The sequence below is a fragment of the Aquila chrysaetos genome, chromosome 2 (genome assembly GCF_900496995.4).
Source record: "Aquila chrysaetos chrysaetos chromosome 2, bAquChr1.4, whole genome shotgun sequence".
NCBI classification, from domain to species: Eukaryota; Metazoa; Chordata; class Aves; order Accipitriformes; family Accipitridae; genus Aquila; species Aquila chrysaetos.
Genome location: NC_044005.1, coordinates 18,528,575 through 18,554,930, shown reverse-complemented (window position 1 = coordinate 18,554,930; position 26,356 = coordinate 18,528,575). Strand labels below are relative to the sequence as shown.

Here is a 26,356-nt window from a genome sequence, read left to right as displayed (position 1 = left end):
GGCAAGCACCCACCCACAGTTCAGGAGAGAACAGGACACTTGTGATATTCACACTTAATTCAACCATAAGCTATCCATGACAGTACAGCAACTAGCATGTGGATCTGCCACTGGAATAACCAGTGGGAAACCAATGCAACCACCTCGCTAGAGGAGCCGGGGGCTTGATCCTCCTGTAGTGTCAGGACTGAATCCTACTGCAAAGGAAAGCAAAGGTAGGCTGCTTCCTAGATGGATGCAACCTCCTGGCCACAGAAAGTACACAAAGTGAGATCCTGAGAAGGATGGCGCTGCCACGGCTTCTGCTGGCTAAAACAAAGACAACATGTCTAAGCCAGGGCACACAGATGATATCTCAGCATCTTTTGAAACTAACTCTTCTACACTATGTGCTTTATTCAGTTGATATTCTTTGCCCATGAGGCTGAGCTAGATGCTTATTTGAATTTGCTTTTAAATCTGCAGGATGACCCCTGCTCTGTATACCATGAAACAGTAATTATGTTCATTTTGGCAATGGTTATTGGTCTGTTATTGAAATGAATACCCTGTCCTCAATGCCCGTTTCTTAAGCCTGCCTGAGTAAGAGATATTCTATAAATATATCCCTGTCAGCTAGCCAATACACTCATGTTATTTTCCGTAATACTGGTGTACTTTTATAGCTCTTCCCCTATAAATACTTCTCAAGTCTATCTCAGACAAGAAGAAATTCATTTTCTGTATGAAAAGCAAATAGTGGGATAGATGTTCATGTAGCACAGTCAAAAATGAAGCATTGCAAACACATCATTGCCAACTGGGCAGTTATCGTTTCTTCACTTGCAGGAGTTTTAGAGTTATGTATGAATGAAGTTACAACCCTTTCCTCTCCCCTTTCTTTTTATCCTACTAGGCAGGAAATCCCAGAGAAGTCTCAGAGCCCATATTTAATAATGTATCTTTCTAAGAACTAACTTAAGATTTTTAAAGGATTTTCATTTGCATCCCATTTCAAAAGGACTTATATTCTGCAGCATGAGGCTAGTCATTATGCTCTGCCTAACATAAAGCTGCCAAAATCCAGGGTTAAACTGCATTCAGCCAAATTTCAGACTGCTTCTTCAGGAGAACACAGCCCAGGAGTGGTTCAAAAGCCACCCCTCGGCATAAGGTGGGGTCCTCACAGGCAGCAGCATCCCACCTCAGCCAGCAGGTACAACCTGCAGGCACTGGCACCAACATCTTTAAAATAACTTCACATGCATTTCATTCCAAATACTCATCAGAGAGGACTAGAAAGATGTCAGCTGGCTTTTTATTTCAGTACCCATCTGCCTACAGTATGACCAATAGGAGGAATGAGACGGGATGGGACTTAAACACACCATGTGAACGAGGTTATGGGTTTCTAGTTCTCCTTATGCCCTTAGGCTTATCCTACTTCACACAAGAAGAGTGATCTCTCCAAGAAATCAAAAAGATTCATCTAACTGGGACAAGGAAGGTGGTTTTGTCACCCAGGATGAGACTTATCCTTTGCATTCCAGGTTTGCAGAGCCCTATGATGCTTTGAAAGGATGGAAACTCAGATGCATATTTGTAGCGATGGGGTATGTGTTCACACACTCTCATGGAAAGTGTTCCCCAGTATTGACTTTGTTTCTCTATATTTTTTTTCCCTTTAGGTTTCCCACTTCCTTTTCTCCTTGGTCTTTGCTGGGGAGATCTTCAGCATCCCTTGCTCATTTGTTTTGCTTTTGGGTTTTTTTCCCAGCATCAGCACACCACCTGATCATAACAGGACAAATCAGGAGAGACAAAGGCTAGTGGCAGATGTCTAGGGAAGAGTATAAAACCACAAAAAGCTTACAAGGACGTCCATGTCATACCCCATTGCAGCAGCCATATAGGGACTTCTCCAGTTAAGGGTTTATCTGTTCTCAATAGGTTTTTCTGCCATCAATCTAATTGCTTTTTCAAACCCACACAAATTGGCATTCACAGCATCCTGTGGCACTGAGTTTCCTTGTTTAGCTAGGCAGTATAGGATAGTGAAAATGTTTGGGGTTTTTTTTTTTTTTTTTTAAGTTTACCACCTACTACTTTTGTATTTACCAGAAGAAACAACACATTCCTGTTCCCATTCATCATCAGCATGCTGTTCCTGATTCACACATCCCTCCAGTATGCTTCCCCTCTCAGCTGCTTCAAGATGTTTTGCATTCTGCATTTCAGTTCGATCAAATCCTTTGCCAGTGAAGCTACTGTACTGGGGATGGAAAAGAAAGGATCTGGCCATTGTAGTGAAGCATTTCAGTAACACAGTACAAGTTTCTGTCACAAAATCTTTGATTTTGCCTGCAAAGACTTATGCTGAGTCTTCAGTAGAGACTCTTAACAGCACAGGCAACCAGATGATCTTGTATTTATTGCAAAAGACTTGGAGAAAAAAAAAAAAAAAAATCACACTTCTCTGAGCTTGCTTTGGGACTCTGGTTGTCTTTCAATGTGCCAGTTTATTATGTAGCCTGTGTAAGGCTAGAACAGCCACTTTCTGAAAGAAAACGAGATATTTGATTAGAAGAAACTGAAGAAATGCAAGAGAATACTATGCTCGTAGATGTAGGTCAGATTTTGAACACAGTCTCCTACACAAAGTCCCTACATCTCATATTAAAGTGCACTAAACCAAGAAGCCCAGTTATTAAGAACTAGAAACTTCTCTAAAAAGATCATGAAATACTTAAAAGTTAGCTCTTTATTTAAATTTTCTTAATTCAGAAGGGAATGCATTTCAGCAGAGTTATAATGAAGATGAGAAGCTGCACTTTTGTGCAGTCACAGAGTATTAAACATAGCACATTCCTTCTATGTGATTTAGAAAACTAATCAGGAGCCATCATCAAGATTTTCTGTAATACCTATGCAGTTAACTCAGGTTGTAAATCCTCCCACCCTTGTGTTCAGAAGGAGGAAGAAGATTCCTGCTCCAAAAAGCGCTGCAGGCCCAGCTCAGAATTTGGTAGTGCTGGTCAGACTCTGACTTTCATCCACAGTTGTGTTGATATGAGTTTTCAAAGACTAGTATGCAGGCAGGCAGGGAACAATGTTCAAGTGTGATGCCTGCAGGGCATCATTTTGCTTAACACCCTCCACTGCACAAATACACCCCATACACGTCCACACCCCCAAAACCCCACTTGCCTCATTTAAAATAAAAACCGTCATACCATACATGTTCTGCTCATCAATTCCAATTAAGAACATAGGCAATAACATATAGCTGGAAATAAGCTTTAACTTTAGGTTAACTTTAAATCAAGAATCAGATTTTGCAGCTGGATTGTTTTGGTTTTTTTTTTTAATTTGCTTTGTAGCAGTATATGTGTCTGGTTTGGGGCTCTGCTTGAAGAGCTCAGAAAGCTGCTCAGGTGCTGGTTCTGAATCCTAGAGAAACTCCATACAACGCTCTCACTCCCCCCTCTGAAAGGAGATGTGCTCAGCTGATTACACAGGCATCCCTAGTCCACTGCAGTGTGAAAGGAACCAGATCTGTGTGACTCCCTTCCATAGCCCATCTTCTTCCTTTTACCTTGAAAAGGAGCTCTAAATTCAGACGGTGCTATGATTCTGAGCTAACACATACCCAACAACAAGAGCTACCCCATTACTGGGAAAAAGATGCAGCCTGGAAGAAAAGCATGTTTCTCCTGCATCATGCAATGCTCATGGCTAGATGCAACCATGACATAGAAATAACCTGTCCCTGCAACGTGACACGCAGCACGCTCTGCACAGCAAACACAGAAGACTACTGCTGCTTTAGGCTTTGCCTGCTATAGCCAAGCATAGTATTCCAGGACATTGTAAGACTGAAAATCAAAGCAAACAGATATCTTTGAATTCGGTAGTATCACTTGAATTAGTGATTATATCAGAAGTGTTGGTTCTCAGGAGAGTCATTTGCAGGATGACGGTGACAATTTGGTCAATGGGCCTTTTCCCATTATGGAAAACCCTTCAGTAAGGGCACTGTCATTCTGTACCATAAAGGTCAGCACCGGCAAAAGACACTTCAGGAAACCTTGTGACAAATGGCAGAGCTGTCCCAATATTATCTTATCCAGCCATCAGCTAGAGATGTCTCAAATGGTCAACGCAATAGAAAAATAACAAAGAAATCCTATTTTAGGAACAGCAGCTCTCTGGTCAACTCAGTCTACCAACGTTTAGCTGCAACTCTTCACAGATACATATATTAAGCTTAATTAAAAAACAAATATAGAGTCTGGTTTATTTGAACTACATCTGGTGACATATCACCAGCCCACGGACTCTTCCTCCCCTACATCAAACTCTGACTTTAGCATATGTAATACTTCATTTTGTGCAAACAAGTCTTCCTACAGGATAAGGATCATTACATTAAATTATCATTAATTTTAATTACCAGGCTATCTCAACTCTGGATATGTTGCCCAGCCCTAAAGATATGTTTTGTTTCAAACTACAAAACAATGTCTCTCTTCTGGACTGTTTTTAAAAGCCATGACATTTATTTAACCCTAATGACAATCAGTATAAAGGAGAAAGCTAAATCACACCACTGAAATGGTAAACACCAAGTTCCCAGTGGTGTTAACCTTTCTCTGATCTCTTCTTCCAAGAGACTGCTCCTTGCAATCTGATCAAACTTGAAAGCCCACAAGCACTTTCGGAGATTAGCTGGTGAAGCAGAAAAGAGGAAAGTGAGTTAGGGTGGACAGAGAGTGTAAGAAAAGTGTTTCATTGTGCACATTTCTTCACGCTTGATCCGCAGAACTCTTTTTATTAAACATGTTTTATATTGCTTGAATGACAATCTGTACTGAATTTCCATAACCCCTCTTCTGTCAACAGTCAACCAAGCCCAGCACTGACACTGGCCTTAATTTAACACTGAGAAAGTAGAAGAAGATGGAGGAAGACAGGTAGCCAGGGGTCCCACCAGGTCTCTTGCACCCCTGAGGTCACATAAAACACTTGAGTTTTTTACTTGGCTTGAGACAAACTGAATAGAGAAGGGCTCTGGAGACAAGAATGGGACACTGCAATTTTGGAGATGTTGACAGATAAGGACAGGGGAAAAAAAAAAAAAAAAAAAAATCACACTGCTTTAGGTTTTGGTTGCCTTTGGGGACATTGGGATCTGAAGCCTAAATAGTATCTCTTCTCATTGTTCTTGCTTGCCGGAAGTATTCTGCAATGATAAGACTAACATCACTGTCTGAATGACTAAAAATCAAAAGACTAGGCATTAGACCCTGTGCCTACTACAGTGCTATCAAGCAAGTACAGATCTACTGCTGGTATGGAAGGACACATGCATATTGCGTAGTTAACTCAGTCTTAAACCAGATGACATGAACACAGAATCTGTGGCTAGGTTTGGAGGTACTTTAATTCAGGCATGGGTTAGATCTGGGAGCCTACTTTCACTCCAGCTACTTCATAAACTTCCTGTTAAGATGCAAATTAAAACTAACCCTAAAATTTTATTAAACACTGTCAGTCCATTGGGGTTTGTGCTACAATCCTCCCAATCCTTCTGTAAACACACTTCCTCACTGACAAGAGTGACTGAAAAAGCTGAGCTGCATGGTGCCCTGGAACTGCACAGCCTTGGGCCACATCCCATGCAGACAGGTGACTGCAGCAATGGGCCACATTCGGATGGGGCACAAGGGATGTTCGGTTGGAAGACCTCACGTGCGTATGGCCATAGTGTATAGCATGGATGTTGCTCAAAAGCCAGTGTTCACAAGAGCCTAGAGAAGCGATCCTGCTGTCACCGGTATACCCGTCTTTATAGAGAGGGCTTTCATTCAGAGAACATAAACTGCACTTACTTCTCCTTCCCCAGCTTGGTGGGAAATGTGTGTATTGCCAACAATTCAAGCTCATTGTGGAATGAGCTTGTAATTTTAAAGTGGCAAATACTGAGCAGGTCAGAAATCCTCCCCAGTGGGGGCTCTGGCACAACTAAGAGTTAATAAAATGGGAAGGGAGAAACATGCACACATTTCCAGACACTTAGAAGACAAACAGTGTCTGTCAAGCTCTGTACCCAGATTTAGCATGTAGGTAAGGCATCTGCATTCACATATTGGAACATTTTGTCTGTTTTTTTTTTTCCTAAGAATAAGCACTCTCCAGCGGAATTCATGCTCTACTCTTGTACCTGTGTACAACCTAGAATTGTAGGTTCCTCAGGTTCTCTTACAAATAACCTTGTTTGATGCTTGCATCTGTTGAACTAGAGCAGATGTTCTCTAATCATGTTTTTCTTCTCACTAGGGTGAGAAGAGAGCTGCAGTATGAGAAGAGCTGCTTGCAGCACTGGTTACACCTGGAACTGAGGATAAACAACCAAAAACTGCTTCATTTGCTTTTAGTATCCTCTTTTAGCATGTTATTTAATATGGACAGAGGAAACAGATTTTTTTTTTTTTTTTTTTTTTTTTTAAATCTTTTTCACTGTTTGTTCTCCTAAAAGACTAACTGCTACGGTCATGCCCTGACAGGAAAATTCTGATGTCTGAGTATTTGTTCTCTCATTACTTTGTAATAACTGGCATTAAGTTCTATCAAATAATTTGTTGAATAATTAGGTTTTAAATAGCATCACAAAAAAAACGCCTGCTTAAATTTTAATTACTTACTTGTTTTGCAATATCCCTTTCAAAAACCAGTGCAAGGACTAGCAATTTATTCTTATGATTATTAATGCAACCCCATTACACAGCCTGAATTTCCTATTCCTCTGAACCTGTCTTCTCTCACTCATGTTCCCTGCCTCCTTTTTAAGGGAAATAGATGAGTATCCTCCTGGAAAGGATCCCTGCTCAATCTTACATTCATAGATCACGTAGTCAGAATGAAAAAGGGAAGGCAGAGAAATGACAGAACAACAGCAAAAGGTCAGAAAACTGAATTTCTTCCACAACATCATTCTAAATCAAAAGGCAGTGAACTCGCAGATCTGACCCACAAATGTTAGTTAGAATCAAATCAGCTGGATGAGAAGTGCTGGAGGCAAACCAGGATGCCCCGAGTAATTCCATTCATCTTCCATTTGCCTTCTGTAAAACAACAAACTACCCCTACTGCAGCTAGAGCAGGGGTAACTCAAAGCAGAGCTACGCACAATTCTCACCTCACAGCACAGGAATAAGATCTGGGACCCGCAAAGAAAATGGCATACTTTTAAATTGAACACTGCAATCCTTCTGCTTCTTAAAATCAATACATGTTTCTTCTCACTCCAGTGCTCTACCATTATGACCCACAGGGGTCCCAAGAAGCGGGCAGGCTGGCCTTTCTGCGGACAGAAGGAGCTGGGCACCAAAAACCCCACCACCCTTCGTGGGAGACAGGTCTCACTCCTCCAGAGCTGTCTGAGCATTCCTGCCTTGCTGTTCTGTGCATCGTAATTTTCCGCTCTAGAGGTTTATTTTAAAGTCTGAATCAGGTTCTATGGAGTTTGGCTGTTACTAATAGGTCTAACAAGCTGCAGTTTTGTTTCTTTGCAGAAAAAAAATTCACAGCAGTTCCCGGTACAACGATTTTACAATCTTATTTTTCAACTTGAAGCAGGGTGTGCAGGAATACATTCAGAGACATGAAGGCGATCGATTGGGCTGAGGGACTGGGCACCAATGACATCCATCGCTTGAAGAACCTAAGGCAAAACTGGGACTCGTGCAGGTAGGGATTGCTCATTTCTGAGAATTAAGCCAAAACATTGGCTTCCTAATTAAATCAATCCTGAGATCCCATAAGACTTTCTGGCGTATGCTTGCTACTTATACTCTTTCAGAGCTCAGCTGCACCACTCACTCCCATCTCACTGACTTCACTTTGCTTAGTACAAGCTTGCGCCTACACTAATCTTTGCATCTGTGCTTTGCTATACTGATACCTGCAAGTGTTATGTGATATCCTGGGAGTTATTGTTCATAACTGCCCACTGTCCAGACAACCCCCGCTTCAGCACCAATCTTTTTTCTTTTCTTTGGTTTTTTTGTTTGTTTGTTTGTGGGGTTTTTTGTTGTTTTTTGTTTGTTTGGGTTTTTTTTTTCCCCCCAAAGCTCAAATGCACTGGGACTTTTCTGTGACCAGAATGTTTCATTCCAGAAAATGAATTGTGGGATTTTTTTTTGGTTTAGTCAAGATAACTGGATTCAGGAGACTCACTACAGCACAGGTCTTGCCAGCCTGAAGAACGCTGCCCCACACACCAACAGTTCATCTATGCTTTCTTCCCTCCCAGTTATAAAATACACCTTTTCCCAATAACTACACAACCAGGACTTTCATACTACTTAGTATTTCAGTTTTATAGTCTCAAACATTTCTACAAAATGGCTGTGAAATCCAAACTGTGAAGGACTGAAGCATTCAACTCTATGCTTATGCTCATAGCACAATGATAGACTATTAAGATATTTAGCTTAAACCTTTTCAAGGCATGCAACTTGAAAGGTGCAGCACCAACCTTTCGCATTTCACAGCTGATGGAAGAATTAAGGAGGATTCTCCTTAGCCCTCTTCAGATTTGTCTAGATATTGGCGAAATGACAAACTAAGCCATGAAATGATTGAAATGATGCTATAAAAGCAGGATCTAAATAGGTCTATGAACCCTCATTCTAATCTGTGTTTTTCTACTCAATTTTGGTTTGCTCTGAGCAAATCCCTTATGAACTGCATGGCAAGACATTTCTATAATGATCGAGTGAACAAGTACTATTTATGGCAAGATTTATATAACTACCTACATGTGGGAAGCTCAGCACAGTGTATTTTTAGCATCAGATACTGCAGGCTTCAAAATAATGACGAAACCTGAATGTTTAAAGAAACCAGGTCATAGCTCAGAATTCAGCTTTCACTAAATGCTGTTTCAAAGCGTTTCCTCTGTATGCCATTACAATTAAAAGCTATGTGGACACCATGGAAGCCTTACTATTTTCCCCTAACATCGTAGGATCATTTGTATTACAGTGGCATTGGAAGGCAAATATTTTGAGCACCGTGCAAAACACATGATAAGAGGTAGTGTCTCCCTCGGAGAAGTTTCAAACCAAACAAATAGTACTGATGAAGGACAGAGGTGTGAAATGAAGAAACAAGGGGGTGGAGAGATTAATATCCAGGCACCATTGGAAAGGCTTGGAACAGGATCAAGCCTTTCAAGCCCCAACGCAGTGGAGTTCTTCTACAGGTTTGTCTTTAACAACTTCAAATCTCTCTCCTTACTTTCCTGGCTGACACAATACCCTTGCTCTAATTGAGATAATGATGGTGCAGTTCCTAGATTAATACTATGTGCCCTACAGCCACTAAAATCACACATCAGCACCTTAGTCTTTAGAAGTTGCAGCACATGATGTATACAGAGGAAAAAAATTATATCAGAGCACAAACCAGAAAATGTTTTGAAAAAAATCAGTTGTTTTTTTAAAGTCAAAAAAGAAGGTAAGAGGAAGCCCACTTACATTTAGGTTTCAAATAAAACAAACTTCCCTATAAGCCTGAACAAACATTCAGTGCATGTGGATCTACCTTTACAAAAGGAAAACCGAATTTTCCTATAAAGGCTAACCAAGTATGGAAAGTTATTAAAAAAAAATTCTCTTGGACAAAATAATATGAAAAACAAAGACCGCATGAGAGCGCAGAAGGAAAATGGATCAAAACCAGCTGCATATGACGAGACACATTAAATTCAATATGAAATGCATTTGTTCTACTCTTCAGTTCTAGGCAGGCTTTTACTTTCACTTCAACTAAATAAACACTAATGATCTGATGCAATTCACTAACTTATATAGTTAAAAATATACCTAAAATTTGGTATCTTTCTATTTAGGAGGCATTTTGTTTAAGGATTCTTTCCTATTCCTAAAACAGAAGGGGAAAAAAATATGTGATTGTAGGATTAGATAGAGAACTATGACTGGGCTTTTTTTTGCTAAAGATAAAATTCTTGTGGTAAATCAGAAATGTAAATATGGAAGATAAGACAAGTACTGCCAGCTTCAGAGAAGTGTGTGCATGTCTAGAAGTGATTCTCATCCAGTAAACACCCATTATGCTTTGAATCCCAGCTCTGTCTCAATATGAGCTGGTTTTGTTTGTGCCAACATTCAGGCTCCAATAAAAGGTGAAACAGCCAATGTAGACAGAAATCTGTGTTGTTAAAAGAACATGGTACTTCTTTTTGTGGGTAAACCTGACTGTGAATCAATTTGGACTTGAAATTAGAAGGGATTCTGAACTGTTTAAGTATCCAGACTCTTGAGCCACCTGCCAGCTGGAAGACAGGGATGGGGAGCAGAATGAAGCCCCCACAATCCAAGGGGAAATGGTTAGTCACCTGCTACACCACTTAGACACACACAAGTCTATGGGGCTGGATGGGATCTACCCAAGGGTACTGAGGGAGCTGGCAGAAGTGCTCACCAAGCCACTTGCTGTCACTTATCAGCAGTCCTAGCTAACTGGGGAGGTCCCAGTTGACTGGAGGTTAGTAAATGTGACACCCAGTTACAAGAAGGGCCAGAAGGAAGATGCGGGGAAGTACAGGTCTGTCAGCCTGACCTCAGTGCCGGGGAAGGTTATGGAGCAGATCATCTTGAGTGCCATCACAGTCAGGACAACCAGGTGATCAGGCCCAGTCTGCATGGGTTTATGAAAGGCAGGTCCTGCTTGACTAACCTGATCTCCTTCTACGACAAGGTGACCTGCTTAGTGGATGAGGCTGTGCATGTTGTCTGCCTAGACTTCACTAAAGCCCTCGCCACCATTTTCCGCAGCATTCTCCTGGAGAAATTGGTTGCTCATGGCTTGGACGGGTGTACTCTTCGCTGGGTAAAACTCTGGCTGGATGGCTGGGCCCAAAGAGTGGTGGTGAATGGAGTTAAATCCAGTTGACAGACAGTCACAGGTGGTGTTCCCCAAGGCTCAGTACTGGGGCCAGTTCTGTTCAATATCTTTATCAGCGATCTGGACGAGGGGATCAAGTGCACCCTCAGTAAGTTTACAGGTGACACCAAGTTGGGTGGGAATGTTGAACTGCTTGAGGGTAGGAAGGCTCTACAGAGGGATCTGAACAGGCCAGATCGATGGGCCGAGGCCAATTGTATGAGGTTCAATAAGGCTTCAACAAGGCCAAGTGCCAGGTCCTGCACTTGGGTCACAACAACCCCATGCAATGATACAGGCTTGGGGAAGAGTGGCTGGAAAGCTGCCTGGCAGAAAAAGACCTGGGGGTTTTGGTCGACAGCCAGCTGAATATGAACCAGCAGTGTGCCCAGGTGGCCAAGAAGGCCAACGGCATCCTGGCCCGTATCAGAAATAGTGTGACCAGCAGGAGCAGGGAAGTGATCGTCCGCCTGTACTCCGCACTGGTGAGGCCGCACCTGGAGTACTGTGTTCAGTTTTGGGACCCTCACTCCAGAAAAGACATTGAGGTGCTGGAGCGTGTCCAGAGAAGGGCAACCAAGCTGGTGAGGGGCCTGGAGCACAAGTCTGATGAGGAGCGGCTGAGGGAGCTGGGGCTGTTTAGTCTGGAGAAAAGGAGGCTGAGGGGAGACCTTATCACTCTCTACAACTGCCTGAAAGGAGGCTGTAGCGAGGTGGGTGTTGGTCTCTTCTCCCAAGTAACAAGCGATCGGACAAGAGGAAATGGCCTCAAGTTGTGGCAGGGGAGGTTTAGGTTGGATATTAGGAAAAATGTCTTTACTGAAAGGGTTGTCAGGCATTCGAACAGGCTGCCCAGGGAAGTGGTTGAGTCACCATCCCTGGAGGTATCTAAAAGACGTGTAGACGTGGCGCTTAGGGACATGGTTTAGTGGTAGACTTGGCAGTGTTAGGTTTATGGATGGACTTGATCTTAAGGGTCTTTTCCAACCTAAATTTTTCTTATAAGGTGAGGAGAAGCGGGAAAACTTGACTGCTCTTCCCACTGGATCACCCTGGGCTTCTGAAATGGGCTGGATGATAAAGTGCCTACAACAGGCAGGCCAGGACTCGATAAGCTTGGTTATGTTGTGTATGTTGATAAGCCTGGATACTGAACTAACACAGAAAGTCCAATTTCCTTCCAGGAAGAACAAAAAAAGGAGTGTTTGGTGTGCATAACCAGTCTGTCTGTCTTCCATGCTCTTTTTTGTGCTCTGGGGGAGTGAGGCAGCCTCACAGGTACATATGTACCACTTGTTGAAGCTGTTTCAGCTACTCCCTATCTTTTCCCACAGCAATAGCTTAGGTGGCTGCTACTGCTGCATCTGGTACATGAAGCCAGTCCCAGGCAGACAAACATTCACAAACCAACCACGTAAGGTCCTCCACCCATACCTGCCTCCAGAGAGCAACGTATGCCTGTGTGTTTGGCACAGGTACTGCTATTGTTTTAGCTACTTGGTTACATAAACAATTTTAAAAGCTTCTCTAACCACTTAAATGATGGTACTGGTTACACATCTTCAGCCTGTTTCACAAAGGATTTGTCCTAATTCACAACAGTATCTTTGAAAATAATCACTCTAAGGAGTAAGGGAAGAGGCAGAGTGTTGTATGATCTTGGCTCAAGACAGGCATGCACTTGCAAAGAGCTGCATCCACAGAGCAATTCCTGCCAGAGGTGCAATTACCATCTGGAATGGTAACCCTGCCCCAACACCTGCACGGATGTCGTTATACAGACTATAAAAGTGCTTCTTCTGGTACAGTTCATCCCTCCTCCCACGCAGGAAGTTGTGTAAGAGCATCCACATTACAGCCGTCATTCACTGGAAGGAATGAGAAGCAACACACCTTATGCAGACAAACCCTCAGACCCTCCTAGATGGGACTCTCCTGCAACTCCAGCCCCCCACCAGTGTGAGCACAGTTTGTATTTTACTTCTGCATATAACTAGTTTACAGCTATAGTAAGTCCTTAATGTTATGGATAAGCCAAACTGCCTGCAACAGGGCTCACACTTTCGTCACAGTGTGAAACAAGATGCTCTTCAGTGAAGCATAAAGCAAAGCTCCTTTACTCTCAACTCATATAGGTGTCCAGAAGAACAAGTTGCCTTTCTCCCAGGGACTCTTGAGCCAGCAAGCTATGGAGTAAGAGTGGGAGAGGAAGGGGAGGAAAAGAGATATTTTCCTCTCTTTTCTTCTTCTCCAAATTCTGAAATCTCAAAAATGCTCTCTCCACCACCCTTTTTAAGTTCATTATAAATGATCATTTCTTCAGTGAAAATAAAACGGGTATTTTCTGATCTCTTCTAACATTATTCTCGTTCAAAATACCAAAAACCAAAAGCAATTACAATCAGCTCTAGGACATTTACTTTCCCACAACACAGGACCTTGAGAGGAAGCATCATGCTTACAGAATTGCCTGTATTTCATATACAGCTTATAAAATGGGAAGGCATACAAACATTGTGGGGCAGTGCTGGAAGACACAACACTCAGAATGACTACAAAACCTAGCAAATGTAGAGCTCTGCACTACCCTAAGCACTTCTGCTATCTAGGTAAACACATTTCAAGATTTAGCAGTTTAACTAACTGGCAACCTAACAACTGATTAGAAAACTCAGTGTCAAAATTCATGATAACTGCAATAAAATGTCAGTGTAGATTTCACCCCCAAAACTGACACCAGACTCCAGGTTGCAAAGACAGCAAAAATCAACCAAAACCAAACCCATTTGCAATCTGGCATACCTGTACAACAACCTAGAACAGATCCATGGAATGCCAAAGAATTTATGCTAGAATTCATTTCCCTGCAGCAAAATACAAGGAAAGTGCATTTGAACTGGCTAGCTTTCTTGGTGGAAGCACCCCTCCTGAACTGCATCAGCTTTCCTGCCAAAACTAGCAGGTTTTTTTAAAATATTTTCTTAAATAGGAACTAAAAACCTGTCCCCAAGAGCAACAATAGCATCAACAAATTACACAATTCAAGAAATCAGTTGCTGTGATACACTTCTCTCCTTCTAGAAACCCAACACTAATTGCCCAATACTGAAGAAACGGCAGTTTATCTCCTAGCAAATGCTTGTGAGGATTCCCAAATCAGCAATTAGCATCTGTCCCATTGTGCTTCTCTGCCTAATATCTTACGCAAATTATACAATTTATAGCTTTAGATTTAATGTGTGGTTGCCTAACGCCGCAAGGCAAGAGGAGCCTGCTGATTCAGGAATGCATCGCTCAACTGCCTCACCCTTGTGAAGCAAGTGACAAACTCATTCCACAAATTTCTCCACGAGGGAAGAAATACTTGCTCCTGCTGTGCCATGTCCACATGAACAGGTGCAGCCAGACCACAGCTCCTCTCTCGGCATCCCAAAAAAAGCAGAATGAAGCCAGCTTCAGCCCAGAAGTCATATTGCTAAAGTAATGTGACTGTGTTCAGCTAAAACATGCTGCTTTTTGTAAGGGAGCACAGCCAAACATATCCAGGTCTGGCTGTACTAACCCATGGAGACTTTGCCCCAGTGGGACCCCAATACTACTCAGGCTGCTTAGGTCTTACGCCAGCACAGGTAAACATATATGCTACGGTTCTCCCTCTGTGCTGGCCCTGCACAGGACAGGTATGCATTAACATTTCAGCCTGACTTCGTTAAGCTCCCTGGCTCAAGCTGTCAGTAGCTGATGTTTTTTATTCTGAAGGACAATCAACATCAGAAAATACTGGTCTGGAAAGGTTACCAGGTTACCTACCCCAGTCCCATTGTATTCCAGCAAGATAAAATGCTCCTAACACCAACACTGGCAGATGTTTAACTATCTAACCTGTTCCTAAAACCTCCAGTACAAGAGGTTCATAACTACTCCATTAATTTGTCCCAGCACTACAGTAGCCTTGTGACCAAAAATCTTATCATACTTACCCCCTCCTCCCAGTGTTCAAACAGCACACTCACAGGCTTCCCAAGTGCGGACTAACCCTCAAAAGGTTCCCCTGGTGAAGCAGGGAAGTTGGGCTGGCGTTTTAGAGATCAAGAGAGTAAGCAGGGCTGTCGTCAAGGCCCTGAATCTCAACAACAGAGATAAAAAAAATGCCTGGTTCCTGGCCCTGATGCTCTATGCACTGCATTTCTTCAGAAACATCAGGTAATACAAGTCAAACTAGACTATTAGAGAAACGTAAGTATCCCTGCAAATTTGGCTGAAATGAAACTGCACTGGCATTACAGACCCTAAAGTCTCAAAGCCATATTAACCTATGCCTTGCCCACAATGCTGCATGGGGATTAGCTGTATTACATATGAATCAGGACCTGGCACAGGATGGGGCTCATAATCAGTGTCCCTACTACTTACCTGGATGGGCCTCTTGTCAACACACCAGCAAGTAAGCTGGTATGATAGATTAAGCTCTGTTTTAAGTGAAGAAATTGCTTCAGTGAAGTTGAACTTTCCCACATGACCAAGATCTTAGTGGACCTTCAAACATTAATAAAATACAGATCAGAAAAGACAAAGCTCTTCCTGAATGTTAACACCTTCCATCACCTTCATAGTATGTTTAGTGTCTCTTGGTCAAAAGAGAGGCCTCATTCAGAATATTCATATACCCTTTGTCAGTAGATGCATGGTGGGTAGATGTCTGAAAGACTAACACTTTGCGTCTCTGCAGGATAGATTTCACTGCTGGCTGCTCACTGGCACAGTGACAGAGGAAACATCCCCATGGTGTCCTCAAGCTGACTAAGAAGGACCTGGAATATTAACACTCCACTCCTGTAGGAATCCCAATGCTGCGTCTAAAGTTAACACGCTCAGTAACAGCTGAATGCTCACTTCCCTCCTTGCCCAGCAGACACTAAAGAAGCTGGCAGCTGAGCTGCAGCAAGGGGGAAAAGCTGCAGCTATTCTGATCATGGAGCAAGCTTGTTAGGGTGGGCAGGAGGGTGAAACCTGTGAAACACTATCTGTTCAATCATTTTCATATTTACATGGGAGATAAATTTTGCAACTGGTCAGTCGTCCTCATGATTTTGCCAGGCAGCAAGGGAGGAAATGAAACAAAAATTTGTAAAAGTTGAAAAGTCCCAGTGTGCTAAGTAACGCCCTGTCTCAGACAATGTACCAGCATGACCTGGAAGATGACTTCCTTGATCCTCTGGTAGAACAAAAGCTAACAGACAAACTTCTTCAAGGGTGTTCAGTACCATTATGTCCCTGCCATGTATTACAAGTGCCTGCCCTGCCGTGCCATGGTTCTGTCCCCTTGTGCACACCCCCTTGCCTTGCTCTACAGGGTCTTGTATGGGCTTTAATACAGCAGAAGCAAAAGCTATCAAAGAAAGAAAAAAAACAGTCATAATCACATCATCCAGCCATATTTCTGGAAGAATAACATCAGGCTGTATATGAAGTTCCCATTTAACATGCAGAGTCCTCATAATAACTAATATAAAATTCCAAGACTTTATTCACAAGACAGTAACAGTGCCAAAACATTACTACTTGTACCAGGTTTAAAAGTTATGTAGAACTAGAAAATGCTTTATATCATTACTGCAGTTTCAGGCATTCCTGCTTCCTGGGAGATGAGAAACGAACACAGGAATTATCAAACCAAATAAGACCACAGTTCAGCTGATACCATGTCATCTCCATTTCTGCTGCTTGACAGTGAATTTCAAATCAGAGGAAAAGGACTATATATTGTCCCCCAAAATACCCCAAGTTATGGAGTTCAGAGTTCATAAATGGAGTTTCTTTTTAACACCCACCAGTCAGTACCATATACCCCCACCCATGATGGTTTGTAAACCTTTTAAACCTAGCTGTGATTGTTTCCTACCCTTTTCAGTCCAGCTTAGATCTTAGTTGATGTTTTATGGCAACTGCACAGATACTGAGTGGAACTCTACTCTGACACGGTTGGAAGGAGAAAAAGGGGAATGTTTCTCCATTTACTCATATTTTGTTTGCTTAGGTTTTGTTCCACCTCTGCTAGCCCCAAGCTGATCTCACTCACCTCTTGTGTGGCCACCTCTAGGCACTGACCATGCTCCTTTTCTCCAGGATTCCTTTCATTTCTAATGCATATTTTTAAATTCACGAAAGCAGAACTGAAAACAGTCTTCAGGGGAAAGCAAGTGCTTTATTTCCATAATTGTATGCTCAGTATCTTCAGTGCTATTTTTGGCCACCATAATCTTTTTGTTTGGTTCTGTTGGCATTTTCTCTTTTGACTACTGAGGCAGAGGGAGCAGAAGTTTCCAATGAGCTACCCACTGTGACACCGAGGTCTTTCCTGAGCAGTGAGTCAATGCAGAATTTAACAATGCATGAGCTGTCCATATTATTTCTTTATGGGCCCAAGAGACTGCAATAAACTGGATCTATCATCATGTTGACTCCTCACTGACTTTCGGTAGACCCATCTGATATTGCTGTCTCCCACTGCCTGGAAAAAAACTAAACAATTTGGACTTATCTGAAAAATTTGCCATCCTGTGTTCATCTGCCCTTTGCAGAGTTATTAATAAAAGTCCTGGAACACCACTAGTATGGGATGCTTGACTTGCCACATTGAAAGCAGTTTATTTATCTCTGTGTCTTGGTCTCTGCCTCACACTTTCTGTTGCTTTGGTTTACTTAACATCTGCCCTCTGAGCAGTGATTTTTTTTATTTTTTTTTAAAGTTATTTCAATGTGCTGACTTGTGTCCAGTTATCCAATCTCTAGCTGACAGCTTCAAAGAATTCTAATAGGCCAGAAGGCCTGAAGGCAACCAGAGCAACAAGGCTATGCAGTGCCATTTAGGGGACACAGAATTTCTACTAGTCAGGCTATTTTAGCCCAATTTAATAAGCAGTGGTTCACTCTCAGTGTACAAAACTAAACAAGTCGCATATTTCCCTACAAATGCCACGAGTTCTGAAACTCGTGAAACACCTTGCCCACCAAACAGGGTATGAAAGGATGCAACATACACCTGTAACACTACCACTCTTTCTTCTCAGCATAGCATCCTTCCATTTTCATGGAGCTAAGCTGTATCCTGCAGAATCAGTTTTGTTTGTTTTACACAAATGCAGTATAGTGACCTGAACCATGATTACTGACACTCTAGAAGAGCTGACTGTCTCCATATAGCCATACCAGCCCACGGATGCATTTGGATCTCTCTGTTTCCACCCCATATACAGCATTTACACATCAGAAAAACAAAAAAACAGCACTTTCCAATCTCTACTGTAAGAGAAGTACCCCAAACAGGAAGAAAAGCAAGATGTTAGTGGTGTAGTGTATCAAATGACAATGACAAGTAAATGACCTTGTCCAGGAAGACTATCAAGCAACTAACCATAGAGGTTTGGTTCCACTCAGTCATAAACTATACAAGAAACTCAGATCATCTCAAGTCCTTCCCATCAACCTTTGCACTTGTAGCCTCTTCCACTCTGACTTCACAAAGCCACTTGGAAAATTCATGAGAGCCAACTACTGACATCAAGGAACATAAAAGCACTCAAGCTTTCATGATTTCTTTGCTAATACACTCAGATGTTATAACAGTTGCACAAAGCCAGCAGGTAAGCAGAAACAGGAGCCAACAGTGCTTTTAGACTGGATGTTAGTGGCCCTGGTAAAGGAAAGCATCCTCTTCATGGATCTCTCAGGTACTGTTATCATCAGCTGACCCCATGCTACCCTGATAAAGCCTTAAGGTCCTGCTGGACTCTTCACGAGGAAAGATTAGAATCTAACCATGGGTCTTGCATGTTGGCTAGATACTTGTCTGAGGACATGTGAGGGATGCTACTTTTCTTGTCCATGCTAGACTACTGTAACACATATTAAAATAAACTGCTTCTTCAGCAGCAGAAGTGACATGAGCACATCACACCAGAACTGGAATAATGTTCTACTAGCTGAGTCCTGGTTTCCAATTCAGATGAAAGGTCCTATTTTTCAAGACTTATTTCTTTACCTCTGATCTTATGACAATGAGTAGAAACATCACAGAAAAAGCCACTTGCTGCAAAAAGTATTCCCAGCCAAGTTTTACATTGATAGTGTGAGCAATTTATCTTTCATTGCCCCTTCCTTACTTTTTCTAGCACCCAGACACTTGGGAAAAGTATATTCTCTTGTTGGATGCCAGCCAAGGAAATTTTTGCTCAGGAGGATCAGAATAACTTGAAACACAACTGTGCTGGAATTTAAACCATCCAGTTTATTCAGTGAAGACTTCCTCATAATGAGAAGAATCCCTGCTCCTCCTTTCCTAATTCTAGAGAGGCAGCAATCCTCAAGACTTAATCTGTGTTCTGTTCTTAAAACCCAAACTGGAGATGTCTTAGGAATGCCCCATGACAATGGAGTGCAGTCATGGCTTATATCTTTACCCCATAAAAGCAGATTTGGTCATTCTTCAGATCCACCCAAGCCCCAAACACAAAATTCATAGAAGCTCTTGCTTAAATTACTATAAACTTCTCCATGTTTTCAGCTTTATCAAGTACACAGATGCTTTGAAATGATGCACGTAGGCGTAAAATTAAAGTTACCAACTCTGGTATGCAATAAATGAATCAAAGGTCCAGCCTTGGTTTTTTTTAGATTTGGATAAGCAAAGGAGACTGAAAGTGGGATGCAGATTCCCCGTATGTGGCCACAAAAGCACACAAGATTTAAAGATTAAACCTAAGTGCACCCAAAAGTAACACCTGAACTTTATAGACAGGCTTCTTTTGAAAGCTCAGTGACCATCAAGACTACTAGGATCAAAGATGAAGATTGTTTGTTGGTTCAAGGAATTCTGGCTGGCACACCAAGACAGAACGATAGAAGTGTTTTCTATATTATTCTCTGGGCTTTGTGGACTCCAGAGTCAGCTTGAACAATACCAAGCTGATGTATCTTAGCAGGCCAGCAGACTGCCACTCCTGGTTGGGAACACAGGGACTGTGCCCATCATTTCCACAGGGGCCCCCAGCAATCTGGTCCCTCCTACCTACGCTGGGACAGAGCTGACAACTCAAAATAACGAAAACCTGGGAAGGGGGAGGAGAAGCAGAAAGGGAAAGGAGAGTCTGTTTGTATTTTCTGTTTATGAAATGGATAACTTTCAGCATTCTTACCTTAGAAAATCCTTTTGTAAACTACCTTAACAAGAGCAAGCAATGGTACAAGAGAGGAGATTCCAGGTTCCCTTTGGGGCTTCCTGCTTTCTCTTCCTGCCACCTCTCTCAGGACAGGATTAGTCCTTTCAAAGCAGCTGTCTGCTGTAAATTTCAAAGCCAGGGCTTGTTTATCATAACACCAACATGTCCATGTCCCTTTGTCAACCCCCTCCTAGATGCATGAATGAGCTTTTATGAGAAAGATGTCAGGTGACACCTCCCTGGGTCAAAAGTCCCAGAGTCTTTCCAGTTTGACAGATCAGGGCTGAGACCTACCAAGTGCTGACAGCCAGGGTACAGAGCACTGCCACGTGCAACACTGCTGTGTGCTGATGCGCTTTGGACAAAGTCCTTCCATTCCAATTACTTCCCTCCACACATGTACACTAGTTTTCAGACAGAAATTAAAATGCAGTGAGTGAACACGCACCACACTTGGAGCGAGGTAATGAGACATCTGTTTGCGTGTGTTCTTGGTGGAAAGAGAGCATACAATCAACAAGGGAGACTTTTGCATCCAAAAACAGGCATGGTTATTTGCAGTAGCTAACATCAGCCCTCTAACTTGGATGCTTTACTGATACGTCCCTACATAAACAAGTGAGTATCATGTGCGTGATTTAGAGCCTTTAAATTAAAACCAGATTTTCTTTACATTTTAATAGGAGCTTCAAATACAGACAGAGGTGCTTGAAGTTGAGCTCTGTGACTATTCTTCTCCCTCCCCTCTGACCAAAACTGCTATGAAAAGTATGCCACAGAGAGTAGAGGCCACAGTTTCAAAAGGTGAATGCCTAGAGCTATGTATATACAACTATTTTCAGGCACTTTTAACTGGGTGGCCTGATTTTGCGAAGTTCTGAGTATGCACCACTCCAGCAACATACATGCTCCCTAACTTCCAAAAAATAAAACCTCACTACCTACTTTGGGATTGAATTGTAAATACCCAGTTTTCTACTCAACAACAGATGTACAATTTTTGTTAAAACAATACCTACACAGATTGCTTGGCATAAGAGACTCACTATATCATAGTACGTGTATGCGTATCTGGAAAAGAGATTACTTCCCAGAAGAATATGACATCTAAAGGAAAGAGACAGGCAGATGAGTGTCAAGAGAAGAAAGAGACACAAGGGTGACGTGCTGTGCCCAAAGTCACGCAGCAAGTCAGAACCAGCACCAAGCAGAAAACCCTGAGCCCCAAATCAAGTGCCTTACCCATTACATCATGCTGGGCCTCTCTCCTAGTCACAAAAGATACATACAGCTGTTCAAGGAGTATTTCTAAAACAGACAATCTGATAAAAAGAAATCCAGGGAAAAGAGAAGGATGCCATGATCTGTTCTGTAATATCCCCCAAAATCAGAACGGAGAGCACACAGCAGCAACAGCATCTCATATAATAGTAAACAATCAAACATAAATAACTTTGATTACATGCTGGGATTAAAATATCACAGCTAAAGGTTTTTATACTGTTCAGAGTGTCCCGAGGGAATAGTTCCGGTACTTCAAAAAAGACTGTTAGGAGAGAGAGAGAAATTCAGGAGTTGCAGCTTGGCTCATGCAGGAGTTCTCTCTTCTAGGGGAACCCCCGAAGACTAGTTGCTGTAGAAATTTTAGATTTGGAGTTAAATTTAAGAATCTAAGAACAATAAGATTTTACAATCATGGAAAAAAGCAACATGGAAGTGGTTAAAGAAATTAACTCCAGGGTCTGCAATATCTGAAGTTCAAGCATTATTGAGGAAACCTGTTAAGTTGCTGGACACAGCAAAGGGAGCTGAGTAGCTGATGGGAACACTAACTAGGTAGAAGACCGAGTGAGTAGCATGTTTATCTCAGTTTTGGTTTAATTCCTTCAGTTTAGATTATTACTTGTAAGATACATAAGGAATTTTAAAAGCTTTTAATCTTAAAACTAAAAATGTAATGTAAAAAGGTTAGTTAGTGCCAAATCACAGTGATTATCCATTACCATCTTAAGCATAATTTAAAAAGTCAGATCTTGAATTCGGATCACAGCTTTTCAACATGGCATCAGAGAATTTAGTTATTTTTCATGAGGTTAAGGCTTAAAAAAGGCTGACACAGCTCCAACCATACAATACCCTGCTAAAAATGAAATTTCTGTTAAATAATGCTCCTAATCTTTCACCAAACATTACAGAAGCTGATCTAGAGCACTTTTATATCAGAAGCAGTTCTTCACAGATAAGTAAACAAAGCAATACAGCTGCCGAGAGAACTCAACTGCTAGCAGAGGAAAAAAAAAAAAAAAAAAAAAAAAAAATCTATTTCAGTGATTTATTTCAACATACACCTGCCAGCTATGTAGGACACAAGGTGGGAATGCAACCTTTAATCTTTTCAAATCTTTATAAAAAGACTCAGAAGTGAAGGTTTCAGAATTACTAGCTCTTTTAGAGCTTGCACTCAAAATAACAGAGAACAGGAAAAAGAGGAAGTCACAGCCCTGACCAGACTATTGCTTCCAAAAAAGAATCCATTAAAATCAATGCTAAAATATCTCTTAAAACTTTTTTTTTTCCCAGAAGACAGTCCCACCTCCTTCCAATGAAGGTAACACTATCTATACTGAAGAAAATAACAATCTCTGCAAGTCACCTCAGCAACTGCTAGCTGCATGCTAGCACACATGGTTCAAGGTGAATCCTGGAGCAGGTTGCCCAGAGAGGTCATGCAGTCTCCATCTGTGGAGATATACAAAACCCAACTGGACATGGACCTGGGGAACCTGCTCTAGATGATCCTGCTTTGAGCAGGGAGTTGGACTATATGATCTCAAGAGGTCTCTTCCAACCTCAATGAATCTGCAAATCTATGAACCTTGTGTTTCCACAAGGACTGAGTGGTTACAGCATCAGTCTAGGACATGGAAAGTCCAGGTTCAACCCTGTGCTTTCCCTCAGACTACACGTATAACTCTTGCCCTAGTTACTAGTTCTCCTCCACCTCAGTCCCTTTAGTGGCCACAGACTGGTAGCAGAGACAAGGAGTGTGCCACAAAGCATCTTTCCAATCCATTCTCAGGAGGCTGGATCAAAGTACTCATCACTCAGACACTTGACTCAGAGCAAGCTACAGGACTTTCAGAAAGCCTAATGATGTCCAGATGCCCAGTTTTAGACACTTCAAATAGGGATTCCCTTTTTCAGGAAGCATGGAGAATTCACTGTCAAAGGGACAGGCAAGGCATTATCTTGGACATGTGAAAAATAATTACATTTAAAATCAAGCTGTTTGAAGAACTTGGGGCCCTACTGCTGCAGAATGCAGTCACCTCGGCAACATCTGCCATTTTAAAAGGTGCAGGCAACACACGAGGGAGGAGGATTCAGCACCATACAAACTGGAGTCAGCAGAGCATGGATCATCCTCCCTTTAACCCAACTGGTGCAAATCTTCAGTTATGCAGTTCTGGTAAGGTCTACAGGGTTGAAATGAAGTGTAAACTGAAGATCATAAATAAAGACTATACTTCATTTATAGTGACTTTAAAACATAATTCAAAGAGAGGTAACAATCACCAGAATCCAAAACTAGTCTGTAAACAAACACTGAATTTTCTTTTGAAAGACTTTAAACAGCAGAAGATTTCTCCTTACACACATACTTAACCCTCCAGAGTTTATGGCATTCCCTTGGAAAAGATAATCCCTTGCACTGAACTTAACCCATCACATCAATTTTGTACCCTGTGGTAAACTGGGCTCTCTAGTTACAGCTAAAGACCAGGATATTATTTTCTTGGTAGTGACTTCCATTTTGAAATTCCAGAAAAAAAAAAAAAAAAAAAAAAAAAAAAAAAAGATGTGGCTCCTAAGACCTCATGCCATTCACAGATGTATTACTTCTTGTTTGTGTTTTCTAAGCGCTCATGGCCCTGGGGTGTGACATGACAGCTGCAAAGTAGAAAACAATTTAGCAGGTAAAAACAAGGAGGGGGAAAAAACCCACAACGCTGGCTAGAGAGGTGTAAGTTTCTTCTCACTGCAGATCATTATGTGCAGGAATACACAGAGGCTGATCTACCTGGGCCAGAACTAGAAGTTAGCCAATTACTCAGCTCTCCTGAGATCTCCCCCTGCTAAATACAAAGTTGGTTCAAGGTCTCTGTCACAGTATTTCTGATGATAAGACAGAAATAAGATGAGATGGGGTGGCACAGGGGGACACACAGGGACAGGAGAAATACAGTCATCTAACACTGCAACGGCCAGTGAGAACAGGTGAAGCTTTTCTTTACCTCACTCCTCAACTTTATTAACAGCTTCTCTTCAAAGCGTCAGTTTTGACTGAATACAAACATACTTTCTTCTTTTTCCTCCTTAAGCATTTATTCCTTTTTCTCATCAGTTTGACCAGAGGAGGCCAAAATACACGCAAGACAAACTACTTGCAAAAACTGGATGCTCTCCCAAACATATTGTTCTCATAGAGATAACAATAATAATACTGATGGCAATTTAAGAAAAAAAAAAAAAACTACTGAATCTCTCTGCTGCTAGAACAAAATCCCAACCACTTCCTCAGAGCACAGGTTTCCCTCAGCACCTCTCCCACTCACAAACAGCAATAACCACCCCAAAACAAAATCCGTTTAAACTAATTGAGCATTTTCTCCTAAAGACACTGCAAAAGACAAGGGAGAATGCTGCAAATTATTAGTCTTATTTTTACATAAAGACACTGCCAATGGGGCTGGGCAGGTCAGATGCAAACAGTATGTCTATAAATCCACAACTATGAAAATACGAATTGATAAGCTGCTTATCTGCCCATCAAGATAGTGATAATACAATCACAATGGTAATTGCAATAATGAACATAGTTCAGCAACGCAATTTCCCCCGAGTATAGTCATCTAACACATGAAACAGTTACTTCAAGAGCTACTCCAGATTTAAACTCAAAAGCCAATAAGTGTTTCAAGAATATGACAGTAACGGAAGTAGAAAGGGAATGAAAGACTAATTTAACACAACAGTTACAATGGTTAAAATGATAAGATACCAGAATTATTCAGGTTGAAAAGGCATGACTTCTAAACATGGGAATATAACTCAAATGATGCCAATTAAAGGCAACAGTCTATGTCAGGTAACTAGCCAACACCAGAAGTGCATTTATGTTCCTCCTAGCAATTAACTTGTGCAACAGGCTTCCAGTGCTTCTCAAAGACCTCAGCTCTATTTACAATTTAATTTCTTGCAGTCCTTTCCAAAACTGATTTTTCTTCTTCCATAAATCTCCCCCGAATTCAGTCCTCAGGATTCTTATGACAAGCTGCTAAGTTTGTGCAGTCATTTCAATTCACCAGCACGCACAAAAAGACAATATTTTCCAGAAGATTTCTGGGAGTGCTCACTGTAGTAAATATGCTCCCCATTAAATGCACATCGTATTTTTAACCAGATGCCGACCTCCTTTGTGTACTTGGAAAAAGAAGAGCATGGGATTCCGGAGGGCAATCCTGTGACACAGGAATGCTTCAGTGTTTGCACTCCCATGGAGAGACAGAACGCAAAGGGCCCAAAACCACTACTTCAAACCTCCCATCCAGCCTCTAGAAGCCAGCTGCTTCCTTCTCTAGTCACAATAAAAGCCTTCAGGGAGAGCAGGTATTGGCCTACCTTGCATGTATGCCTCTATTTGCCGAATTAGCTCATAAGACTTGGATCGGTCCAGAAGTGTACGAATAGCTGGAAGGGGGTCCAGGATAATGGTTTCTGGATGAGCATCAATATACTCCTGCAAAACAAACACATAGGAAAAAAAGAAAAAAAAAAGAAAAAAGGCATTAGATTGGCTGAAGAGTATGGAAAACTAATGAGAAGGGGAAGAGAATAGACAACGTTAAAAACTTCAATGCCCAGCTTCTCTTCAAGGGGAGGCAAATGCACATTGGCAATGCAGGAAGTCACCAGACAGTCTAGACACTGACATTTGAAACAAACACAAACATGACAGCTAACTGCTTTAGGATGGCAAATTTCTCCTGTGGACTCACCATCAGCAGTAAAACCTGTGCTGCAACCACATCAACTCAGAAGGGAGCCAGTGGCAAAAAGCCACAGTAACAGCTGTGAGCAGGGCTGAGAAAAGCAATTAAGAGAAGAAAGATGACACACTGCTATCT

General features: G+C 41.8%; 1 protein-coding gene across 4 annotated transcripts in view; it reads right to left on the bottom strand.

Annotated features, from left to right (window-relative positions):
* Positions 1-26,356, bottom strand: part of ITPK1 (inositol-tetrakisphosphate 1-kinase) — a 157,911-nt gene that overhangs the window by 40,147 nt on the left and 91,408 nt on the right. For all 4 annotated transcript variants that reach the window (XM_030033605.2, XM_041122042.1, XM_041122040.1 and 1 more), the window contains one exon: positions 25,851-25,968. In XM_030033605.2, coding sequence (XP_029889465.1) covers positions 25,851-25,968 — 118 coding nt within the window. The remainder of the gene's footprint in view (positions 1-25,850; positions 25,969-26,356) is intronic.